Raw genomic sequence first — 23,401 nt, 5'->3', positions numbered from 1 at the left:
GATCTCTCTCTTTCTCTCTGTCAAATAAATAAACAAAATCTAAAAAAAAAAAAAAACCCAAAAAACAAACATAGTAGTTATTTTACTTTTATAATGGAAAAAATATATATAAAGATGCACCTTTTAAATAATTTCATTGGAAGAGGTTCACAGGTCATACCCTACTGAGGGTTAGCAGGGGAGAGACGGAAAAGAGTTTGGCCACCTCAGGTGCCACTAAACCCAAGCAGACTGAGGAGGAGGTGTCGGGAAGCATGAGTGGCAGGTGCACAGTCACCTACGGAACCCACCGCCCCTTGATACGAATGCAGTAGGATGTGCCTCCAGCCGACAGCGAGCAGTGGGGGCAAAATGTTTTGAGGAATGAGATTCATTAATTCACGCAAAAACTGTTTAAGGAGCACCTGTCATGTGTCAGGCACAGAGAGAGCAAGACCCCTGAGTCGCAACCTGCTGTAGCTCCTTCTGCCTAACCAGAGAGTTTGCCCGGCTTGAAGGAACAGACCCAGAGTTGCTTTCTGCATGAAAAATAGCAGATGTAGCTTAATGTTAAAAACTATCAGTCTCGGGGCGCCTGAGTGGCACAGTTGGTGAAGCATCCAACTCTTGGTTTCAGCCCAGGGCGTGACCTCAGGGTCATGAGATCGAGCCCCGGGCCGGGCTTCGTGCTCAGCACAGAGTTGGCTTAAGGTGCTCTCTCCCTCTCCCTCTGCGCACTCACGTGCTGTTTCTCCTGTCTCTCAGATAAATAAATAAATAAACCTATCAGTCCCAGAAGTAGGTTTCTATATTTCATTAACCCATTAATAGGAGAGATTAAGTTGTTTAGATGTCTCATTATGAAAAGTTTCAAAAATCTTTGAAAGTAGAACAGTACACTGAGCCCCAGGAATGTACCATCCAGACTCAACATTTAGCATCAAGAGAACTCGTATTAATAACTCACCCAGTGCTTCGTAACATATCACTGAATTCTCAGTGGGACGTTCTTGAACTCCTTGAGGGTAAACACTGCTGTTCCACCAAGAATTCCCATTTTCTCCTGTTCTGAAGGCAATGGTTCGCTCACAAAGCTGGGAACTGCTTTCATGGCCATCAGTCCCCCCTTTATCGTTCAAATCTGTAGGCGCTGGGATGTCGAGACTGGGGGGACCTTTATTGCTGTCACCAGTTTTCTGCTGAAACACAACATTGTGTCTATAATAACCAAAGTCCCCCTGTGAGAAGATATGGTCACGCTCCATCACGTGCCAGGGCCCCCCAGGTTGGCGAGGGAGCAACGGTCTTTAATAAGGTCACCAGAAACCCCCAGGTAGTGTGCGCCGTGACAGAAGCAGACATGTGGCTTAGCCTCTTGGAGGGCTCGGTAGCTTTATCTAATGATAACTGCTGGCGCCAAATAAGTGCTTAGTAAACATTTCCTGAAGAAACGCGTAAATGAGTCTGTTCTGAATTGACAATTTGGGGGTTTTTATTTTTTTACCATTCTTGTTTGTTTTCTCTTTTTCCCCAGTGGCTAGAGACTCTAGGAATCTCTAAAGACCTTGGGGATTTTTTTTTTTAAGCTGTGCTTGAGACCCACTTTCTTGGCATATGTCACCAGACCCTCTGGTGCCAAGGGTGGGAGAGCTCCAGCATTCACGACTTTCTTTGAAAGCGTCTCCCGTGATTCGGTGACAACTCGCGCTCTAGGCCAGGACTTCCCACATGGCTCTGTACACGCGAACCCCCTGGGGTCTTGCTAAAATGCAAATTCTGCCTCTGCAGGTCTAACGGGACCCTCAAGACTCTGCACTTCTCACAAGCTTCCCTGCGGGGCTGCCGCTGTCGCCCGTCGGGGACCGTCCCCCTCGGAGTCAAGGACGCGGCAGGTACATGGCAGCTGCTGCTTCTCTCCTGACGCTGAAGCACATATGCAAATTAGCATTTTCCAGGCAGCATCATAATTTTACATTCAAATGTTGAGGGTGCAATTTTTGTAGGATAGAAAAGGGAATGTGAAAAATAAGCAGATTTGGTTTCAGACAGATGGTGCTTGAGCTATCACTGAAATCAAGCCGTTCACCAGGAAAACAGAAGCTCAGCTACAGATATTCTGGGCAACTAGTTTCCATGCACTTACTCTAGAGATGCAGGACCAACGAGACATGGCGAGAATAACATGGGCTTTGTAGAGAGGTGGGTGGAAATGAGAAATTGTTAAGTTAAATGCTTCAACAGGAGAAAGCAATAGACGTGACACTCTCCCCTGCGGGCCCATTTGTGTTAAAAAAAAAAATCTCTAATGCACTTTCATGATTGAATGGATGCGAGAAAAGCCAGATTCCTGTTTAACAAGTAACTAGGGACATGGTAAGATACCGGCAGCAGCTGAACCTCACGGTCAGCACGACATCCACCAGGTTCTGCCATCACTGAAAGTGGACAAAGACAGAAGCGCCTCCCTTTGCTGCCATGCCACAGTCAGTCTCCCCTTCTCTGCGGTACTCAGCAAGATGCTGAAAAAGATTTCCCAAACATCTCTGCAGCTGAGAACTCTTCTACATATACCCTATGCCTTCAAATACACTGATCGTAACACTCCATTTGATTCATTTTCTCTTTAGGATATTTGTATGGAGCATAAATATCAAAGAGTAAAATAAACGGGCAGAGACCATACACTGCCCCCAAAATTAAATAAACAAGATTTTGAACACACGACCTAAAGATGCCATGTGTCACACTCTCCATTCTGGAACTGTATACAGTATGCCCTGATACAGCAGTGACCATATTTAAATAAAAAATAACTTACTGGTGCTGTGAGGGATTCAGCACATAAACAATAGATCAGAGAATTGATATCAGCAACACAAGTTTTCCAGTCTTTTCCACATTCACGCAAATCATGGTTGGGAAAATTTGTTGCCAGATGTTCTGCAAATAGTGGAAAACATTGATGAAAATTTTATAAAAAGAAAACAAAACCCAAAGAACTGATGAGACTTTTTTAGTTGAAAATACTGACATTTTCTATTTTGAATTGCTGCTCTTTTCTCTCTTTCTGAGAGTTTAAAAATTCTACCAAAAAAGGATGTTTTGCTGAGTATCTCACTTCTTCTAAGGTGCAATTCCCCTATAAAACACTGATGTGGGGAGCCACTAATGAGGTTGTGGTGCTTTTATTAAACTAAGAACAGATACTATACTTAAATCTTAGCCAAACAGCTGAGAAGCGATGAGGTTATGGTGCTTTCAAAAATAAGTGTGTAACAGAATGTCAACTATTTCTGGGGGCTAATGCCATTGAATAACCCTATGGATATATTAAAACTGAAAAGGAAACCTGTAAAGCAGAAAATGGTGCTATAGCCAACACTCTTAGACTGCAGTGTATTTATTTGGGACACTACGTGTCCGTCTTCCCTAGAAGCTATTCCCTCTGCCTAGAATATCCTTCCTATTTATCTAGCTAAGGATTTCAAATCTAGCTCAAGTGTTCTGTCCTTAGTAAGCCTCCCCCAGTGCCCTCAGAGTAGTTGCTTACTCTCTGAGCTTCTACAACATTATCGCCCTGGACTGGGATTGATCCGTTTCCCTCAACAGTCCTTTCTAGATTGTGAACTCCTTGAGGTCAGAAATACTTAGTCGTTGTTATGGTCTCAGTGCCCATGAGTTCTACAACCTTCAACCAAATTGCTGGAAGCGGGGAAGGCAGGAGGCTGAATTAGATTAATCATGACTTTCTATTTCTCTTTTGCCAGTTAGTAGCACCAAAGTGTGTTTTAATCCTCCCCATTTTTTTTTGGCTTTTTTCTTTATTTTTTTAGTACCAAGCTTGAGCACTAAAAAATTGACTTAGTTCTAGCCATAAGCAGCTATAATCAATAAAGCTTGTCTTGGGCGCCTGGGTGGCTCAGTCGGTTAAGCGCCTGCTTTCAGCTCCGGTCATGATCCCGGGGTCCTGGGATGGAGCCCCATGTAGGGCTTTCTGCTTAGCAGGGAGCCTGCTTCTCCCTCTCCCTCTGACTGCCACTCCCCCTCAACTTGTGCAGTCTTTCTCCTTCTTTCTCTCTTTCTCTGTGAAATAAATTTTTTAAATCTTTAAAAAAAAATAAAAAATAAATCTTGTCTTATTCCATTAGTCTACAGACAAGTTGCATTCTTTACAAGTTGTTACCCATTACGTAATGTTAAATTGTAAAATCGGGGTCAGACAGGTGAAAACCAGTTCTAAGATTTACACAGTCTTCCTCACTAGCTCTTCAACTACCAATAACATTCATCAGACGACCCAGTGATGATCAGACATAACTTCACAAAGAGTTTACATACCTCTTATTGCAGCCACTTTGTTTGGATCTAGAGGTTGGCGGCCTTGGGAGTTGATGCCTACCCAGCTGCGCACCAGAATTTCCTTGGAGAACAAAACATGAACCAAGTAGCGGGCTGCATGCCTCGGATGGCTCTTCTTTTGTGCAGTCAGCAAATTAATATTAAGCAACCTGACATTCCTTTTTGGATCACCAAGATACCCTTTTAAAACACAGAGAGAAAGTAAAGTCTTGGTTTTCTCATGCAAGGCTACCAAGAAAGTGCCCAAGAAAATTAAACTAATTGATTTCTAATTCGCTAATTTCTACTTGGATAAATCTTTTCCTATACTTCTCTCTCCCTTCAAAAGGTCTCTTTGATGCCATCTGCATAACTTAGCATTTTTCACTTTTGCTCTTCTTGAATTTTTGGTACTTGAACTAGTCATTTCATTGTCTTGAATAAATTCAACTCTTGGGCCAAAGATGCATATGCAAACATGTGGCTCTGAGATGCCACTGCTCCCTTTTATCATCTAAAAGTACACTCGGAGCCATATTACTGTAGGAGTATATGTTCCCTAAAGATAATCTAGAAAGTATGGGCGGGCATAATTAAGAAAATTTTGAAAAAGCTAGCATTTATTGAGTAACTACTATATATATCAGGCACTGGGCTAAATATTTTATGTCTATAAGCTCGGTTTCATTATCCTAACAACTTGTTACCCCTTCAAAGAGGAAACTGAGGGTCACAGAAGGTAAGGCATTTGAATAAACTCACAGAGCCAGGTTTTAAATCTGTTTATAAGCAAAGTGCTGTGAACCATTACTCTGCTAATGCCTTCTAGTCTTTTTGTTATTTCTTCTTTTTTAAACACAGAATTAAAATCATACTTTGTATATAGTCTGAATCCTGCCTCTTCAGTTACCATTCTATTTCAAGCATGTCTTCATTTTCTTTGGGTTTTTTCTTTCAAGTCGGCATTCCTATCTTCATGATTTTCCTGACAGGTGACATTTATGTTACACTTACCTTCTGAACACTGTGTTAAGGGCTTTCTGTGAATTATTCCATTTGAGTCTCACACTTCTATGAAATAGGTACGATGATTTTTGTCGCTTCCCCAAAGGAAGAAACTAATACTTAGGTTAGAGACGTGGCTGAAGACCACATGGTTAGTAAGACACAGAGCTGGGATTTGACCCCAGATGGTCTGACCTAGGAGCCCATGCTCTTGACCATTGTGCTTTACTGTTTCATACCCCACGGATATACCAGGAATAACTTAGCTAATTCCCTATGGTTGCTTGTTTGGCTGCTCCCGATTTTTCACAATTCTGAAAAGAACATCCTGTACCAAAATTTAAATACAAATCTTTTCAATTGATTGAATTTTCAGATATCAGTGGGATTACTGAGTCAACTGGCATGAATACTTCTACGGATTTTTATACAGACTACCTTTCAGAAAATTTTCACCACCGTATACTTCTAACCACAGCATATCATAGTGCCCATTTAGTAATAAAGAATACAATATTTGAAGTTTTTTTCTAGTTTAGTTAGCAAAACAATTTAAAAGAAAAGCATCTCCTCTAGGACAGGAGTCAGCAAACTCCAGTCCCCAGGCCAATCCCAACACCAGTTTGTGTAAAGCGAGTTACACTGGCACAAAGCCACACCCATCCATCTACCTACATCTGTGGCTGCTTTCATGCGACAGCAGCAGAGCTAAGTAGTTGTGACAGACACCAGATGGCCCAGAGAGCCTAAAATAGTTCTGATCTAGCCCATTACTGAAAAAGTTTGCTGAGCCCTATGCTAGAATATTAATAAGAGAATAGCTACCAGAAGTAGAGACACAAAGGAACTATAAAATATTAGGAAGGCTTGCCCTTAGAAACTACAGAACTTAGGGTCCCTTCCTCTCTGCCACTGTGGCTTGGCAGGGAACACAGGAGGGTGTGAAGAAACATGAGCTGTAAGTCAGAGAGGACCGAGAGTTCCAGAACTGCCACTCACTAGCTCTGTGACTTTGAGAATGGGAGTAATAAAAACACCTACTTATGAAGTCATTTGAATATTAATAGAGAAGAGATATGTCAGTTGATTAGCACAGTGTCTTGTACATAATACACCATAAGTGTTAGCCATTCTGATTAATATAACCTAAAACCAACCTTTAAAATAGAAAACAAAAAGCTTCCATTAGCCTGTATCAAGGATGTTTGAAGAATATAGGTTAAATGGCGCTGCTTGTAATACGTGTCATTTCGCACTCACCAAAACCAGAAGGGTCGCAGAGAGATGGCGAGATAGAATCTTGGCTATTGTCCTTTTCCAATACAACTGGGTAGTTCATTATCTCAGGGACGTCTCGCACGTTGTTTTCTGCTTTTAACAGTATTTCTACAGGTAAAAGCGCTGGAAGAAAAGGAGTCTCAATTGTAAATTCACCATCCAGCAAACTATCGCTCAGGTGTGAAGGGGAAATAAACACATTCTCAGACAAAGAAAACCACAAGTGTTTGTCACTAGCAGACCTACTCTTAAGGAGAGGCTACAGGAAGATCAACAGAAAAGTTATGATGACAGAAAGAATCTTGGTGCATCAGGAAGGAAAAGGGAACAACAGAAATAGCAGAAGTATGTATGAAGGGAAACTTGATCTTCATTCCGTATAAAATGGAATGGCTACACTGGAAAACAGTTTGGCAGCTTCTTATAAAACTGAATCTTCGATGATCACATGACACAGAAATTTCGCTCTTGGGCATTTATCCCAGAGAAATAAAAGCTCATGATATGACACCAAAGCCTGCACATGAGTGTTCTTACCTTTATTCATAATAGCCAAAACCATGACAACCCAGTTGTCCTTCAGCAGGTGAATGGTTCAACAAGCCATAGTAAATCTAATACCACAGAATACCATTCAATAATAACAAGAAATAAAGAACAGAAGAGGCAGAAATATGGATGAATATAATGCAATCATGAGTTCTATAAATCATGCTTCATGACCGAAACAAAAATGAAAACGCCATCTGACATCCAAGACAGTAAGTTAAAAGTGAGGGGGGCACAGGAAACTAAGTGGAATTAAAAGTTTCAGCACTTCATTCCAAGTGGTAAAATGCTGAGACCAGTAGACTGTGATAAGTCACATATATATAAAATAACATCCAGAGCGACCACTGGGAAAACTGTACAAAGCAATATATTAAAAAACATAAAGATGGAACATAGAAAAATATTCAGGTAACCCACAGGAAGGCAAAAGAAGATAAACAAAAAAAGAATGAGAGGGGCTCCTGGCTTGCCCATTCAGTAGAGCATGCAGCTCTCAATCTCGGGGTCGCGAGTTCAAGGCCCACATTGGGTGTAGAGATTACTTAAAAAAATTAATTGAAGGGGCGCCTGGGTGGCTCAATGGGTTAAAGCCTCTGCCTTCAGCTCAGGTCATGATCCCAGGGTCCTGGGATGAAGCCTGAGGACAACAGGCTCTCTGCTCAGCAGGGAGCCTGCTTCCCCCACCCCCGCCTCTCTGCCTGCCTCTCTGCCTACTTGTGATCTCTCTGTCAGATAAATAAATAAAATCTTTTTTAAAAAAATTAATTGAAGAAACTTTTAAAAATGAGAAAATAGGAAACAAAAGAAATGTAACAAAATGATAGACTTAAGTCTATGATAGCAAAAATTATCTGGTATGCAGTTAACCTAACCATATCAGTTAAATGAAAACAAGTGATAACGTGGATGAAAAAGATCAACTCTGTGGTGTTTACAAGAAACTCTGTAAGTTCAATTACATAGATTGATTGAAAGTAAAAAGATGGAGAAGAATATACCATGCAAACATGAGTCCAAAAAACAGCAGAGTAGCTGCGTTGACATCAGATAAAGTAGACTTCAGAGCAAAGAAATTTACTACAAAGATGAAAAAGATCAACCCGAGGAAGACAATGATTCTCAACATGCCAAATGATAAATTCTCAAAATACATGAAACAAAAACTGAAAGAGCTGAAAGAAGAAATAATGAAATCCATAATTCAAGTTGAGGACCTCACATCCCCCCTCTCTTAGCAACTGGTGCGATAAGCAGACCAGAAATCAGCAAGGTTATAGAAGATCTGAACAACACACTCGACCAACAGGATTCTCATTATAGAACATTCCACCCAACAAAACCAGAATAGATTTTTTTTTTTTCGAATGCCTGTGGAACAAATGTTCCTCTGTGCCAGGGAATATGTGCAAAGTTGAAATGCCTGCGGAGCTTTCACCAAAACAAGGCACATCATACACCAGAGGAAAAAAATCTCAAGTTTAAAAGAAAAGATATCATATTGAGTATATTTTCTGACCATAATAGAATCAAAATAGGAATCAGGAATAGACAATAGAAAGTTTTCAAAGAAATAATAAAATACATAGGACTTAAGAAAATACAACACATCAAAATATAATTAAGGCAGTACTGAAAATGAAATCTACAGCATATATCTGTAATCTGAAATCTATAGCATAATATAAATGCTTACATTAGAAAAGAGGACAGTTCTAAATCTATAATCTAAGTTCTTACACCAAAAACTAAGAAGAGTAAAATAAACTCCAAATAAGCAAAGAGAATGAAATAATAAAGAATAAAAATCAATGAAACTGAAAAATATGAAATCAATGAAACAAAAAACTGATGCCTCCAAAAGATTAATAAAGCTAATAAAACTCTAAAAAGAATTACAAAAAGAAAGAGATGACACAAACCATCGATACCAGGAATGAAAGAAGTAATCCAGCAGCCATCAAAATGATAATAGGGAATATGACAAACTGCTTTACGTTCATAAAATTTGATAACCTAGAAGTGTTGAACCAATTCCTCCAAAATTACACAGACCAAAACTCAACCAAGATGACATAGATATCTAAGCAGTCCTATATCCACCAAAGACATTAAATTTGCCATTAAAAGCCTTCAGAAAAGGAATCTATAGGCCCAAATGATTTTATCAGAGATTTTTCACCAAACATTTAAAAATGTAACACCAATTTTTCATATACTCTTCTATAAAATACTATAAAATTATAAAGAAGGAGAGAAGACATTAGCCTTTGAATGGGTTAGAGATGAAGCCAGGGAAGGAACAACACACGACATGGTTATAAACAGGCAACGAGAGGGTTCTTGGAAGTAATTCACCACTATAGTGGCGAATACCTGAACGCAAGCATCTTATAAAAGTACAGAGCACAAAACACACGCGCAAACATACAAATGAAAACAAGTCAGTCTGGGGACATATGAATAGATGTGTAGACTGTATTGATGCCAAAATCCTACTTTTGATATTTTACTCTATTTTTATAAAATATTAGCCTTGGGAGAAATGTGGTTAAGGGTACACAAGATCTCTCTGTATTAATTTCATGTATTACATGTGATTCTGAAATATCTTCAAATGAAAATTTTAATTTTGAAAAAGCTATCACTAAGAATTCATATTAAGAATGTTGATGAACCTAAATTAGAGAGTGCTACTCACAATACGTATCATTTCGAACTCACCAAAACCAGGAGCAAGAAAGAAAGATTCTGAGCCAGTATCTTGTTCGTTGTCATTTTCCATTAAAATTGGGGAACTTGTTGTCTCAGAATTCATTTCTTTGCCAGATTCTGTTTGAACAACATTTTGATCAGTGAAACATTTTCAAGTGCTGCAAGACAAGACATCTCAACAGTGATTTTTCTATCACGCGAAACTATCTTTTAAGAATGAAGCAGAAATAAAGACATTGTCAGACAAAGGAAAACTACAAAAAAAAATGCTGCCAGCTGACTTATCTTTAAAACGTGGCTAAAGAGGAATATGAGCAAAAGGATATGATGAAGGAAGGAGTCTTGGAGCATAAAGAAGGAAGAAAGAAGAACAGAAAGAGCAGACTTGTGCACGCAGAAAAAACGAGATGTCTCATAAATCACTGGTGGGAGTGGAAATGGTACAGCGACACTGGAAAGAAGTTAGGCAGTTATCTTACAAAACTCAACTTACCCTTACCGTAGGACCCAGCAAATGTGCTCTTGGGCGTTCTCTCAGAAAAACGAAAACTGATATTCACACAGAAGCCTGTACACGAGTGCACGTGGCAGCTTTACTCCTAATAGCCCAAAACTGGAAACGACCCAGACATCCTTCAACCAGGGGCAGATAAACAAACCACGGTAGATCCATACCGTGGAATAGTAGTCAGCGATGAAAAAGGAAGAACAAGAGACATACATGGCAACTTAGATGAAGCTGGAGGGAATCATGCTGAGTGAGGAAAGGCCATTCTGAGAGATTATATGCCAGGAGAGTCTATCTGCAGAAAGCTCTTGAAAAGACAAAATTCTAAAGAAGAAGAGCAGATGAGTGGCTGCCAAGGGCAAGGACAGGGCAGAGTAGGCATAAGAGAGTAGGAAGAGGGAAGCAGGTGTGGGTTTAAAGAGTGATGAAGGGTATGAAACCCTACTCACATCATGAAATTACTAACATAAAACTGAATACACACACACATAAACCCATGCACAGATAGAAATAAAACTGAGAACATCTCAATAAAATCCGTGGATTGTATCCATGTCTATACACTGCTTGTGATACTATAGTTCTGCCAGATTGTAACATTGGGAGAAACAGGGTGAAGGGTACACAGATGTGCAGCTAAAATTTTCTCAATACAGAGCTTCTAATTTTTACCTGTTAATTTTAATTAATTTTTAATTAGGAAAAGCTACCATTAGATCACATGAAGGGTACTAATGATTCTAGATCACATAGGGCTACTTGTAATATGTTTCATTTTAACTCACCCACATTGGAAGGAATGAAGTAATATGCTGAAGTTTCTTGACCACCATCATTTTCCACCAAAGTTTGATAATCTGTCATCTGGGTGCTATTCTCCAGGCTGGTTTCTGCTTTGACCAAAACTTCTATAAGGACAACATTTTTTAAATGCTACCAAAAACGACTACCAACCTCATGTTCTATAGCCCATGGAACTATTCTTCTGTACTGAAGCAAAAATAAAGATATTTATGGACAAAGAAAACCAAAAATATTTGTCACTAACTGATTTATGCTTTAAAAAAAGGTTAAAGGAAAATCTTCTTGCAAGAACACATATAAAAGAAAGAATTCTGGAGCATTGGGGAGAAAGAACAATGGAAAAAGCAGAAATATGGATGCAGAGAAACTGGATCACTCATACATTGTTGGCAGGAAAATGGTACAAGCTACACTGGAAAGCAGTTTGTCAGTTTCTTATAAAACTAAGGATGCGATTACAAAAGGACCCACGGGGCGCCTGGGTGGCTCAGTGGGTTAAAGCCTCTGTCTTAGGCTCAGGTCATGATCCCAGGGTCCTGGGATCGAGCCCCGCATCGGGCTCTCTGCTCAGCGGGGAGCCTGCTTCCTCCTCTCTCTCTGCCTGCCTCTCTGCCTACTTGTGATCTCTGTCAAAAATAAATAAATAAATAGATAGATAGATAGATAGATAGATAAAATAAAAAATAAAAAAGGACCCAGAAATTGTACTCTTAGGCATTCATCCCAGAGAAATAAAAACTTGTGTGAAAGAGTGCAATGAATTTGAAAAGCAAAACTAAAAATGATAAACAAATATTCATAGCAGCTCTAACCCTAACAGTTAAAAACAGGAAACCTGGAGGTTTTGAACAGATGAAGAGATTTTTAAAAATCTTGGTGTATCCCTACATTGGAATAGTACTCAGCAAGAAAAAGGACTTGACTGATCCCTGCAGCAACACGAATGAGCTCCCAGGAAATTACACTGAAGGAAAGGAACCAGTATCAAACACCATGCAATTCCATTTATAGAACAATGCTGAATGGACAGATTATAAATCTGAAGAGTAGATTGCAGACTGCCAGTAGTTAGAGACAGTGCAACGCATGGAACTGGGGAGAAAAGTCCTCTGGAGGGAGTAGGTGTGGTTACAAGAGAGCAATATGTTGTGATAATTTTCTACTGTTTTTTGCAAGATGTTACCATTGGGAGAAATCGGAGAATGGGAACACAGGCTTTATCTGTATTCTTTTTTACAACTGCACGTGCAGCTAAATTTTTCTGAAAATAAAAACTTTGATCAGAAAAAGTTACCACTATCAGGGCGCCTGCGTGGCTCAGTTGGTGAAGTGTCTGCCTTCAGCTCAGGTCATGATCCCCGGGTCGTGGGATCGAGTCTCACATTGGGGGTTCCCTGCTCCATGGGGAGTCCGCTTGTCCCTCTCTCCCGGCTCCCCCCCCCCAACTTGTGCTCATTCTCGTTCTCTCTCACTCTCTCTCAAATACATAAATAAAATGACTTTCTAAAAATTAAAAAAAAAAGAAAAATCTACCACTATCTTACACTAAGGATGTTGATGAGTCTAGATTAAAAATGCTACGTGTCAAATGTGTCATTTCGAACTCACCGAAACTGGGAGGAAGGCAACATAACGAGGAAGTGTCTTGACCAATGCTGTCTTCCAATAAAACTGGATAACTTATGGTCTCAGGGTTCTCTTCTGGGCTGGTTTGAGCCTTTACAAACATTCCTACAATTAAAATATTTTCAAATTACGGAAAGACGCGAAATCTCAGCCGTGAAATCTCAATCGCGCAAAACTGTCCTTCAATAAAGGAGCAGACTTGTGAGAACATGAGAACATTAACAAATGGACTTGGAGGGTATTATGCTAAGTGAAATAAGCCAGACAAGTAAAAAAAAGACAAATACTGCATGGTATCACTTACATGTGGAATCTAAAAAGAAAAAAAAAAAGTCAAACTCATAAAAACAGAAGGCAGAATAAATGAACAGCAATTGCCAGGGGTCAGGGGGGTGAGGGAAGTGGGGAGAGGCTGGTAAGAAGGTACCAACTTTCAGTTATATGGTAGGTAGGGACAGAGGATCTAGCATACAACCTGGTGACCATAGCTCGTAATACTGTATCGCATCACTGAAATTTGCTTAAGGTAGAACTGAGCATTCTCCCCGCCAAAATATGAAAGGTAAATATGCAAGATGGCAAATATGTTAATGAACTCAGTGGCAGGAATCATTTCACTAGGTACAGTACATCAAATCATCACCCTTTGCACGCTCTAAATATATTGCGACTTTATCTGTCAATTTTACCTCCATGATGCTGAAAACAAGAAATGAATATCCAAACTGTTAAAAGAAAAAAAGAATGAAGGGAAAATCATGACATTCTCACACAAAGGAAAGCCAAAAGTCTTTGTCACTAGCTGACTTCCATTTGAGAACAGTTAAATGAAAATCCATCAGGAAAGAATGATGAAAAAACAAATTGTGGTGCATTAAAAGGGAAGAAAGAATGACAAACACAGCAGAAATCTGGATGCAGAGAAACTGGACCGCTCCTACATTGCTGGTTTTTAAAGTAAAACGGTGCCGCGTCTCTGGAAAACCACGGGGGCAGGTTCTTATTATATTAAACATGCAATTACCGCACAAGCAAGCATTTGCACTCTCCAGGCATTTATCTAAGAGAAATCAAGATTTATGTTTACACAAAAACCTGTCCATAAGCGGTCACAGCAATTTTACTTGTAATACTGAAAGCTGGAACGAAGTCCAGATGTTCTTCAACCAATACACAAACCGTGAACCCCCACACCATGGAATAGTACAAAGCAACAAAAAAGAAGGAAATGCTGATACGCGCAACAAGTCAGATGACTCTCCAGGGAATTATGCTCAGATGGGTGCGGTTTCAGAAAGGCAAGGTGACGCATCCTCATGGTGATGGCAATGTTCTCTATCTTGACCGTGGTTGTGGACACCAAACCTACTCATATGATAAAATCAAACAGGATTAACACATACACAAAAACCAATACAGTGGAATTGGGGGCCTTTCAATAAGACCCGTGGGTGGCATCAATGTCAGTACCCTGGCTGTGATGGTCTATCATAGCTCTGCAACATGTTATCATTGGCAAAAATGGGTAAAGCATAAATGAGATCTCTCTGCATTATTTCTTACAACTACATGGGTATCTTAAATTACTACGATATCACAAGTTTAATATTCAAAAAAAGCTATCGCTAGCTGGCATGAAGAATGTCGGTACTTCTAGATTAAACAGTGCTACTTGAAATACGTATCGTTTCAAACTAACCGAAATCGGGCGGGATGGAGAAAGATGAAGAGGCAGGAGCTGGGTCACTGTCATTTCCCGACGAAGTTTGGTAATACACTGTCTGACAGCTGTTTTCCAGGCTGGTTTCTGCATTTTCCGGCGTTTCTACAAGTACAACTTTTTCAACTGTTGAAAGACAAGAACTCTTAACTGTGAATTCTGTACTGAGTGAGATTATCTTTCAGGAAAGAAAGAGGAAATAAAGACACTCTTGCACAAAGAAAAATCTTTCTAAAAACTGTTCCTAGCAGATTTACTATTAGAAGATAGCTAACGGAAGATCTTCCAACAGAAAGGATGGTATGAAAGAAGGAAGCTTGTGGCATCAGTAAGGAAGAAATTGTACTAGAAAGATCAGAAATATAGATGGGGAGAAAGTGGACCCCCCCCCATACATTGCTACTGGAAATGTAGAATAGCCCAGCCTCTCTGGAAAACTGTTTGGCAGTCTTTATAAAACCAAACATGCTATTATCGTTAAGACTCAGCAACTTCGGGGCACCTGGGTGGCTCAGTGGTTTGGGCTGCTGCCTTCGGCTCAGGTCATGATCTCAGGGTCCTGGGATCGAGCCCCGCATCAGGCTCTCTGCTCCGCAGGAGGCTTGCTTCTCTCTCTTTCTCTCTCTCTCTCTCTCTCTGCCTGCCTCTCTGCCTACTTGTGATCTCTGTCTGTCAAATAAATAAATAAAATCTTAAAAAAAAAAAGACTCAGCAACTTTGCGCTTGGCATTCATGACAGAGAAATGAAAACTTGTATATACATAAAAATCAGTACATGAATGTTCACAGCAGCTCAACTTTACTTCTCGTATCCACAAACTTGGAAAGGAAAAAAAAAAGCAGATGTCCTTCAATGTGTGAATGTTTAAAAAAAAAAAAACTGTTGTGTATCTATACCACGGGAAACTCTCCACCAATTGAGAGAAATAAAAACTTATATTTACCCAAAAATGTGTACACAGATATTTATAACTGCTTTGCTCCCTAATGGCCAAACACTGAAAAAAATTCAGATGTCCTTCAGTAAGTGAACAATCAGACAAAATGTAATATATCCATAACACTATTTTCATCAATAAAAGGAATAAACTATTAATATAGAAAACAAACTAGAGGGCGCCTGGGTGGCTCAATGGGTTAAGCCGCTGCCTTCGGCTCGGGTCATGATCTCAGGGTCCTGGGATCGAGTCCCACATCGGGCTCTCTGCTCAGCAGGGAGCCTGCTTCCCTCTCTCTCTCTGCCTGCCTCTCCGTCTACTTGTGATTTCTGTCAAATAAATAAATAAAATCTTTTTTTTTTTTTAAAGTGCTTTAAAGAAAACAAACTAGATGAGTTTCCAGGCAATTCATCTGAGTGGGGGGAAAAAAGCTAATCCGAAAAGGTCACATCATGGAAGACTCCACTTCTATAACAACCTGAAGAGACAAAATTACAGCAACAGAGAAAAGATCGGAGATAGCCCGGTGTTGAAGATAGGTCTTGGGGGCAGGGAAAGTGGGTAGGGTTGTAAAAAGAGGCACTAACGAGGGATCCTTGAGTGATGGACGTGATCTCTACCTTGACTGTGGGAGATGTGCGAACCCACTCATACATTCAAATTACATAGTAATAAATACACACATGCACGCACATACACAATACACACACACACACGGGTGCAAGTAAAACCGGAGGCATCTCGATCACACCTGTGAACCGTATCAAGGTCAATGGCTGGGTTGTAACACTCAAATACGGCTCTGACGGGTGGTATCACTGGGGAAAATACAGAAAGCATAAGCGGGATCTCTCTGTGTTATTTCTTACAACGGCACCAAATCTTGAATTATGTCAAAATTAAAAGTTTTGACAAAAGCTGTAACTGGCTTGTATTAAGGATGTCGATGAACCTAGATGAAACAGAGCTACACGTTGATACGTATCATGTTCAACTCACCGAAATTGGGCGGGAGTGAGGCAGATGAAGAGTCAGTCCCTGGGCCATTGACACTTCCCAGTAAAGCTGGGTAATAGATTGTGTTAGAGCTGTTTTCCTGGCTGGTTTCTGATTTTTCCGGCACTTCTATGAGTATGAATTTTTCAGCCGCTGAAAGACAAGAACCCTCAACTGTGAATTCTCCATGAGGCAAAACTACCCTTCGGGACAAAAGTGAATTCTGCAACAAAGGAAATCTAAAATCTGTGCCCAGCAAACTTACCTGTATAGAAAGAGGAAAGGAAACTCTTCCAACAGAAAGGACATGATGGAAGAAGGAATTGTGGAACGTCAGGAAGAAAGAAAGCACAACGGGAGGAACAGAAATGTGGCCGCAGAGAGACACAATCACTCTTCCATTGCTGGTGGGAATGAAAACTGGTAGTGTCTCTGGAAAGCTGTTTGACGGTTGCTTTATAGAACGAAACACGCTATTACCAGAAGATCCAACATTGTTGGCATTCATGACAGAAACAAAAACGCATTTACACAAAAACCGGGACGTGGATGTTCACGGCAGCTTTACTCCCAATACCAAAAACCAGAGGGGAAAAAGCAACAATAACTCATGTCCTCCGGTGGCTGAACGGCTGCAAACAACTCTTGCACCCTGCAGCTACAGAAAAGGGGGAAGGGGCTGCTCCATCCAGCCATCTGGACGAATCTTCAGGGAATTATGCTGACTGAAAAACACCGAACAATCTTCAAAGGTTAATACCATAAGATTCCCTTTATAGAACACTCTTGGAGTGACAAAATTATAGAGAGCGGTGTTTGCCAGGGGCTAGGGGAATGGACAATGGTGAAGGAAAGGACAGCCCGATAGAGGGGGGTATGGTTCTAAAAGTGCAAGACGACGGGGCGCCTGGGTGGTTCAGTGGGTTAAAGTCTCTGCCTTCGGCTCAGGTCATGATCCCAGGGTCCTGGGATCGAGCCCCACATTGGACTCTCTGCTCAGCAGGGAGCCTGCTTCCCCCTCTCTCTCTGCCTGCCTCTCTGCCTACTTGTGATCTCTGTCTGTCAAATAAATAAATAAATAATCTTTAAAAAATAAAATAAAAGTGCAAGACAAGGGATGCCTGGGGGCTCAGTCAGTTAAACCTCTGGCTCTTGGTTCCAGCTCCAGTCATGATCTCAGGGTCATGGTCTCAGGGTTGTGGGATCGAGTCAGACTGTGTCAGACTTCTCCACACTTGGTGAGGAGCCTGCTTGAGATTCTTTCTCTCCCTCTAGCCCTGCCCCTGGCTCGTGCACTCACACGCGCACACACACACACACACACACACACTCTCTCTCTCTCTCTCTCTCTCAAATAATAAATAAATAAATAAAATCATTTTTAAAAGGAGCAAGATGAGGTATTTCAATGGCAATGGAAACGTTCTGTATCCTGACTTGGGTGGTGGACATCAAAGCTACTCACCTGATAAAATGAGATTGAAATAAATACAAATGCACACAAATCACCACAAGTACAGCTGGGCACATCTCAGTAATATCTGTATATTGCATCCATGTCAATACCCTTGTTGGGGCATTTTACTACAGTTTTGCAAGATGTTATCAATGGGAAAAATGGGCAAAGCATAAGATGGATGTCTAGATCTTATTTCTTATAAATATATGTGAATCTAAAATTGTTTTAAAATAGCTTAATTAAAAAAAAACTACCACTAGCTTCCATTAAGGATGCTGATACATCTGGATTAAACTCAGCACTACTTACGATATGCATTATTTGAAACTCACCAAAATTGGGTGGGAGGCAGACAGATGAACATTGGTCACTGTTATTTCCTGGTAAAGTTTGGTAATTTGTCATCTCAGGGTTATTTTCCAAGCTGGTCTCTGTTATTACTGGCATTTGTACAGAAAGAACATTTTTCAAGTGCTTAAGAAAAGATCTCCCGACCGTTAATTCTCTATGTAGCAAAACTATCCTTCATTACTGTATAGGAAATAAAGACATTGTCACATGAAGAAAACCTGAAAGAACTTGTCCCTTGCAGACTTACCCTTAAATAAAGGCCAAAGGAAAATATTCAAACAGAAAAGATATGATGAAAGAATGGATCGTTAAGTATCAAGGAGAAAGAACAATGGAAAGAGAAGATAAAGGCATAAAGAGAAATTGTGTCATTTATATATGTGGAAGGTGACACAGCTCCTCTAAGAAAATGTTTAGCAGTTTCTTGTAAAACTATACATGAAATTGTCATATGACCCAGAATTGCCCTCGTGGGCATTCACCTCAAAAAAAATATAAAACTGGGGTGCCTGGGTGGCTCAGTGGGTTGGGCCTCTGCCTTCAGCTCAGTTCGTGATTTCAGGGTCCTGGGAACGAGCCCCACATCAGGCTCTCTGCACAGTGAGGAGCCTGCTTCCTCCCCCTCTCTGCCTGCCTCTCTGCCTACTTGTGCTCTCTCTCTGTCGAATAAATAAAAATAAAAATCTTTAAAAATATATATATAAATTTAAGTGTCCACAAAAGCCAATACATAACTGTTTACACAGTTAAACCTCTGATGGCCAAAAGTTAGAAATCTCCTGGATATCCTTCCATGGGTGAAGAAACAAACAGGTGTACATCCTTACCATGGGAGAACATTCGACAATAAAAAGAAAAATTATGTTTAGGGGGAAAAAAAAATCATGCCCAAAGGCTATATCGTATTTTAATTCCATTTAAATAACAATATTCAAGGGACAAAATTCTAGAAAGGGAGATCAGGTCACCCTTCGCTGGGATATGAAGAAAAGGTGGCCAGAGGAAGGTTGTTGAGGTCATAAAGAGCAATGGGCAGTGACAATGAAAGCATTCTGGGTCACAACTATGATGATAAATAAAATTCATGGAATAAAATTGCACTGAACTGAAAACACACACACACACACACACACACACACACACAAATGTGGACTGAATCAATGCCACTACCTAGTTGTGCTATTTTACTATGGTTTTCCAAGAGGTGATCATTGGGGAAAATGGGTAAAACATAAATGGGATCCCAGATATAATTTCTGACAGCTACATGCGAATCTACAATTACCTCAAAATAAAAAGCTTCATTAAAAAAAGAGCTGGCACTGACTTGACATTAAAGATGTTGGGGAAGCTAGAGGCATGACTTGTAATATGTATCACTTCAAACTCACCAAAATTAGGAAGGATGAAAACAGATGAGACAGTATCTTGGCCACTGCCATCTCCCTGGGAACTTGGGTAATATACTGACTCCATACTGTTTCCAAGGCTGGCTTCTGCTTCTCCTGGCATTTCTACAAATAAAAGGTTTTCAGGCGCTGTAATACCAGAACTCGCATCCACAAATTCTACATTGGATGAAACTATCCTTCCAGAAAGAAGGGGAAATAAAGACATCGCACACAAAGGAAAACAAAAAGATTTTTGTCCCTGGCAGGCTTACTCCTACAGAAAGCTTAAAGGAAAATCTTCTGTCAGGAAGGATATGAGGAAAGAGGTCTGAAGAAGGAACAACGTAAAGAGAAGAAATAAGGAGGTGGAGAAACCGGATCACTCATAAAAAACTAAACATGCAAATAATGTATAACCAGGAATTGCACTGCTGAGTATTCGTGTCCAAGATACGAAAACTTGTATTTACTCAAAAACCTGTACGTGAACATCCATGGCAGTCTTACTCCTAATAATCAAACACTGGGTTTGGGGCAGGGGGACAGGAGGAACCAGAAATCCGCTTTGACAGATGAACAATTAAACTATAGAACACCTATACACAGAACAGGACCGAACAATAAAAAGGAAGGAGCTAGTGATACACGCAACAACTTGGTTTAGTCTTCAGGGACCTCGCTGGAGTGGGAAAAAAAAAAAAAGCCAATTTCAAAAGGTGACATACTGTATGCATCGACTATGTAACAATTTTAAAGCAACAAAGTTCTAGAGAGAGAGAACAGATACAGGGGGCCAGGAGTCAGGGAGAGAACAGAGACGCGACTCAAGTAAATGTCCTGGTGATGGCAACGTTCTATACCTTGACTGTGGCCGTGGACGTGCAAACGTCACGTGATAAAACTGCAAGGAACCAAATGCACCGACACACAGTGAAACAAGTCAGTCCAGGGTGAGTAAGATCTGCACATTACAGCACATCAGTATCCAGCTCAGGATGTTTCACTGTAGTTTTTTACAAGATGCCACCTTTGGGGGAAATTGGCTAGGGGGCATCACTCGATTATTTCTTAAAACTACATGTGAATCTACATTTATCCCATAAAACTTTTAACACAAAAAATAGCTGTAGCCAACCACACTTCAATTTAAAAACCAGCTATTGCTAGTTCCCATTAAGAATGTCTTTAGGGGCGCCTGGGTGGCTCAGTCGTTAAGCGTCTGCCTTCAGCTCAGGTCATGATTCCAGGGTCCTGGGATCCAGCTGTGCGTGGGGCTCCCAGGTCAGCAGGGAGCCTGCTTTTCCCTCTCGCTCTCCCCCAGCTTGTGTTCCGTCTCTCGCTGTGCCTCTCTCTTCCAAATAAATAAATAAAATTTTTTAAAAATAAATTTTAAAAAGAATGCTTTTTAATGCGGATGAGAGGATGCTATTTATAAGATAGGCCAGGTCAAACTCACCAAAATTGGAGGGGATGCAAAAAGCCAACGGAGCCGGGTCAGGGCCCGCGTGGAAAGGTCCCTGTCCAGTTGAGCAGCTGGCCACCTCGGGGGAGAGTGCCACGAGGGGTTCTGCCGGGAGCAGGAGTGCTGCAGGCAGAGCCGGACGCTGGGCAGAGGAGAGATCCCCGGTGACCTCTTCATCTCCTTCACTGAAAACACAGGACAGGACACCAAGCCCAGGAGCTGGGCTGCCTGGTGTGACACTGGGCTGCAATGAATACGTGGAGACAATTTTGGGAAGGGGAGGACTCTCCCTGCCGACCAGCTCTGGCAGCACGGCTGGCTGAAGAGAGATCTCCGCAGGGTTGCGCAGGACACGGTCCTCCTTCCTTCCCCCTGGTCCAGGGGGGCGGTCGTCTCCCTGTCCAGGGTAAGAGAACACAAAGGGTTATGCTCTTGTCTTTGGTTCCTGGACTTGAACTTGTTCATGAGGTAGACAATTAAACCTTTTTTGTGTAAATACAGATGACCACAAACCCATTATAAATCATCTAAAAAAGTTGATACAAGCATGAACGGCTCCTTTCTTTGCAACATCATTTTCCATGGTTAATGACAAAGCCTGAATTTTTATTACATGATTTTTATTCCTCGCCAAACCTACATTTTGACTGCATATTCTACATTACGGTTACAAACATAAAAATCTTCAGTGTCATGATTTCTCAAACCTGAACTTCAGCATTCATCCAAAAGATGTTGAGTGTCCCATCTGTTGCTAAAGTAAGTATACATCAGCCCTGCTAATCTCAGAGTCATAGTTCTCTCTCACTTCTAAGATACTGGTCTCTTTAGGAACTACAGGTTTATCAAAGTAGCATCAATGTATTTATAATACTTACACAGTTTGGCAACAGTGGTTTCTCCCAAGGCTGTTGCATTTTTGAAATGATTCCACAAAGGTTGTTTACCTGCCTATTGGTGCTTTCAATAAGTTCATGCAAGTCCTATTACAATAAAACAAGTATTTTAGCAGTTCCTATTTCAAAAGAAAAGTAACATATGAGAAAATACCATTAAGCCACATTTTAATTGATACAAACAAAAAAAGCTCTCAAGTCCTCGAAAATGTCTTGTTAATGCCACAGGATGCCTGGTTTTGGTGACACAGAGCGGAGCTGATGGAGATAAGGAGCCCAACCTCCTACTCAACAACTCCAGGCCATGCGGGCATTTTAAAAAGCTTTAATACTGGAAAGTAAATGTACCACCATTCTTATAAGCCACCATATTTATGATGGAGTCGTTTTATATCAAGGAAGGGGCTATTTTAGGAAAGAAAGCTTCAAATCTGCTAAAAAGGCCAAAGAGCCTCTTTCCATATAACCATGGTGAGAACTCAGAGGCAGTGGGCATTCTGTGCTGGAAAGAACAGTGAGCCAAATAGAACAGACGAGACTTTTGGCTTCAATATATGTTCCCTATTGGCCAACCAGGTATGTGGCAAAAGAAACCTGAGAATTTTTCAAATACACAGAAATTTTATTCAGGCCAAAAATACACTTAAGCAGGAGGCCAGGACCATTTCCTTATTCATTCCCTCAAACATTTATTGAGGGCCTACTTACTACCTCTTGGAACTGCTTTGCCAGGTGCTGGGACTGTGGACAGAAAGGAAAACAGGAAAACAACGAGAGCCTGCCCTAAGGAACAGCCAGGTGAGTCGGGGAGAGAGGATTTCAATAAAGTGATGGGCAGCCTAAAGCAGTGGTTTTCAAAGTGTGGTCTTGGACCAGTAGCATCCATGTCTCCTACTGGCTTGTCGGAAATGCCCCATCACCCACACCACACCTGCTAAATCGGGAACTCTGAGAGCAGGGGCAGCGATCTGCTTTCACGAGCCCTCCAGGTGGTTCTGGTGCATGATCAAGTGACCCAATGACCGACAGCACTGAGGTGAACCGTGCAGGCTTTAGGGGAACATGCCTGGGTGCAAGGACTAGCGTTCTGCAGCTTATCAGCTGTGTGACCTTGGGCGAGTCACTTAACTTCTCTGTGCCTTAATTTCCTCATGTATAGAATCCAGATGAGAATCTCAGAGTTCTCTCAAGGACAAAGTGAGGCGCTGTGGTGTGTTAGTACTCCCATCCTAACAACAATACTACATGACAACGCGCCCAGTAGTGCTCAACCATCCATCAATAGTCATATTATTGCTGTGACTCTGATGGCTACGACACAGGTAAGAATGGGAGGCCACGTGTGCACAGAACAGGAAGACCTAACCCAGGCTACCGGTCGTGGCA

The 23,401-nt window shown here is 41.0% G+C and overlaps 1 protein-coding gene across 1 annotated transcript in view; it reads right to left on the bottom strand.

Moving 5' to 3' along the window:
- Nucleotides 1-946: 946 nt before the first annotated feature.
- The window catches only part of BEND2 (BEN domain containing 2), a gene marked incomplete at its 3' end in the record, with an annotated part of 39,652 nt that continues 17,197 nt past the window's right edge, over nucleotides 947-23,401 (bottom strand). Inside the window, exons 5-17 of the mRNA XM_082750797.1 lie at nucleotides 21,998-22,102; nucleotides 21,114-21,516; nucleotides 19,658-19,780; nucleotides 18,248-18,355; nucleotides 16,460-16,609; nucleotides 14,502-14,648; nucleotides 12,785-12,907; nucleotides 11,158-11,280; nucleotides 9,874-9,981; nucleotides 6,583-6,723; nucleotides 4,318-4,518; nucleotides 2,798-2,919; nucleotides 947-1,178 (exon numbers count right to left, since the gene is read on the bottom strand). Coding sequence (XP_082606923.1) covers nucleotides 947-1,178; nucleotides 2,798-2,919; nucleotides 4,318-4,518; nucleotides 6,583-6,723; nucleotides 9,874-9,981; nucleotides 11,158-11,280; nucleotides 12,785-12,907; nucleotides 14,502-14,648; nucleotides 16,460-16,609; nucleotides 18,248-18,355; nucleotides 19,658-19,780; nucleotides 21,114-21,516; nucleotides 21,998-22,102 — 2,086 coding nt within the window. The remainder of the gene's footprint in view (nucleotides 1,179-2,797; nucleotides 2,920-4,317; nucleotides 4,519-6,582; nucleotides 6,724-9,873; nucleotides 9,982-11,157; nucleotides 11,281-12,784; nucleotides 12,908-14,501; nucleotides 14,649-16,459; nucleotides 16,610-18,247; nucleotides 18,356-19,657; nucleotides 19,781-21,113; nucleotides 21,517-21,997; nucleotides 22,103-23,401) is intronic.

Source organism: Mustela nivalis (genome assembly GCF_964662115.1).
Source record: "Mustela nivalis genome assembly, contig: HAP1_SCAFFOLD_1866, whole genome shotgun sequence".
Taxonomy (NCBI): domain Eukaryota; kingdom Metazoa; phylum Chordata; class Mammalia; order Carnivora; family Mustelidae; genus Mustela; species Mustela nivalis.
This window is presented reverse-complemented; position numbering and strand designations above follow the sequence as displayed.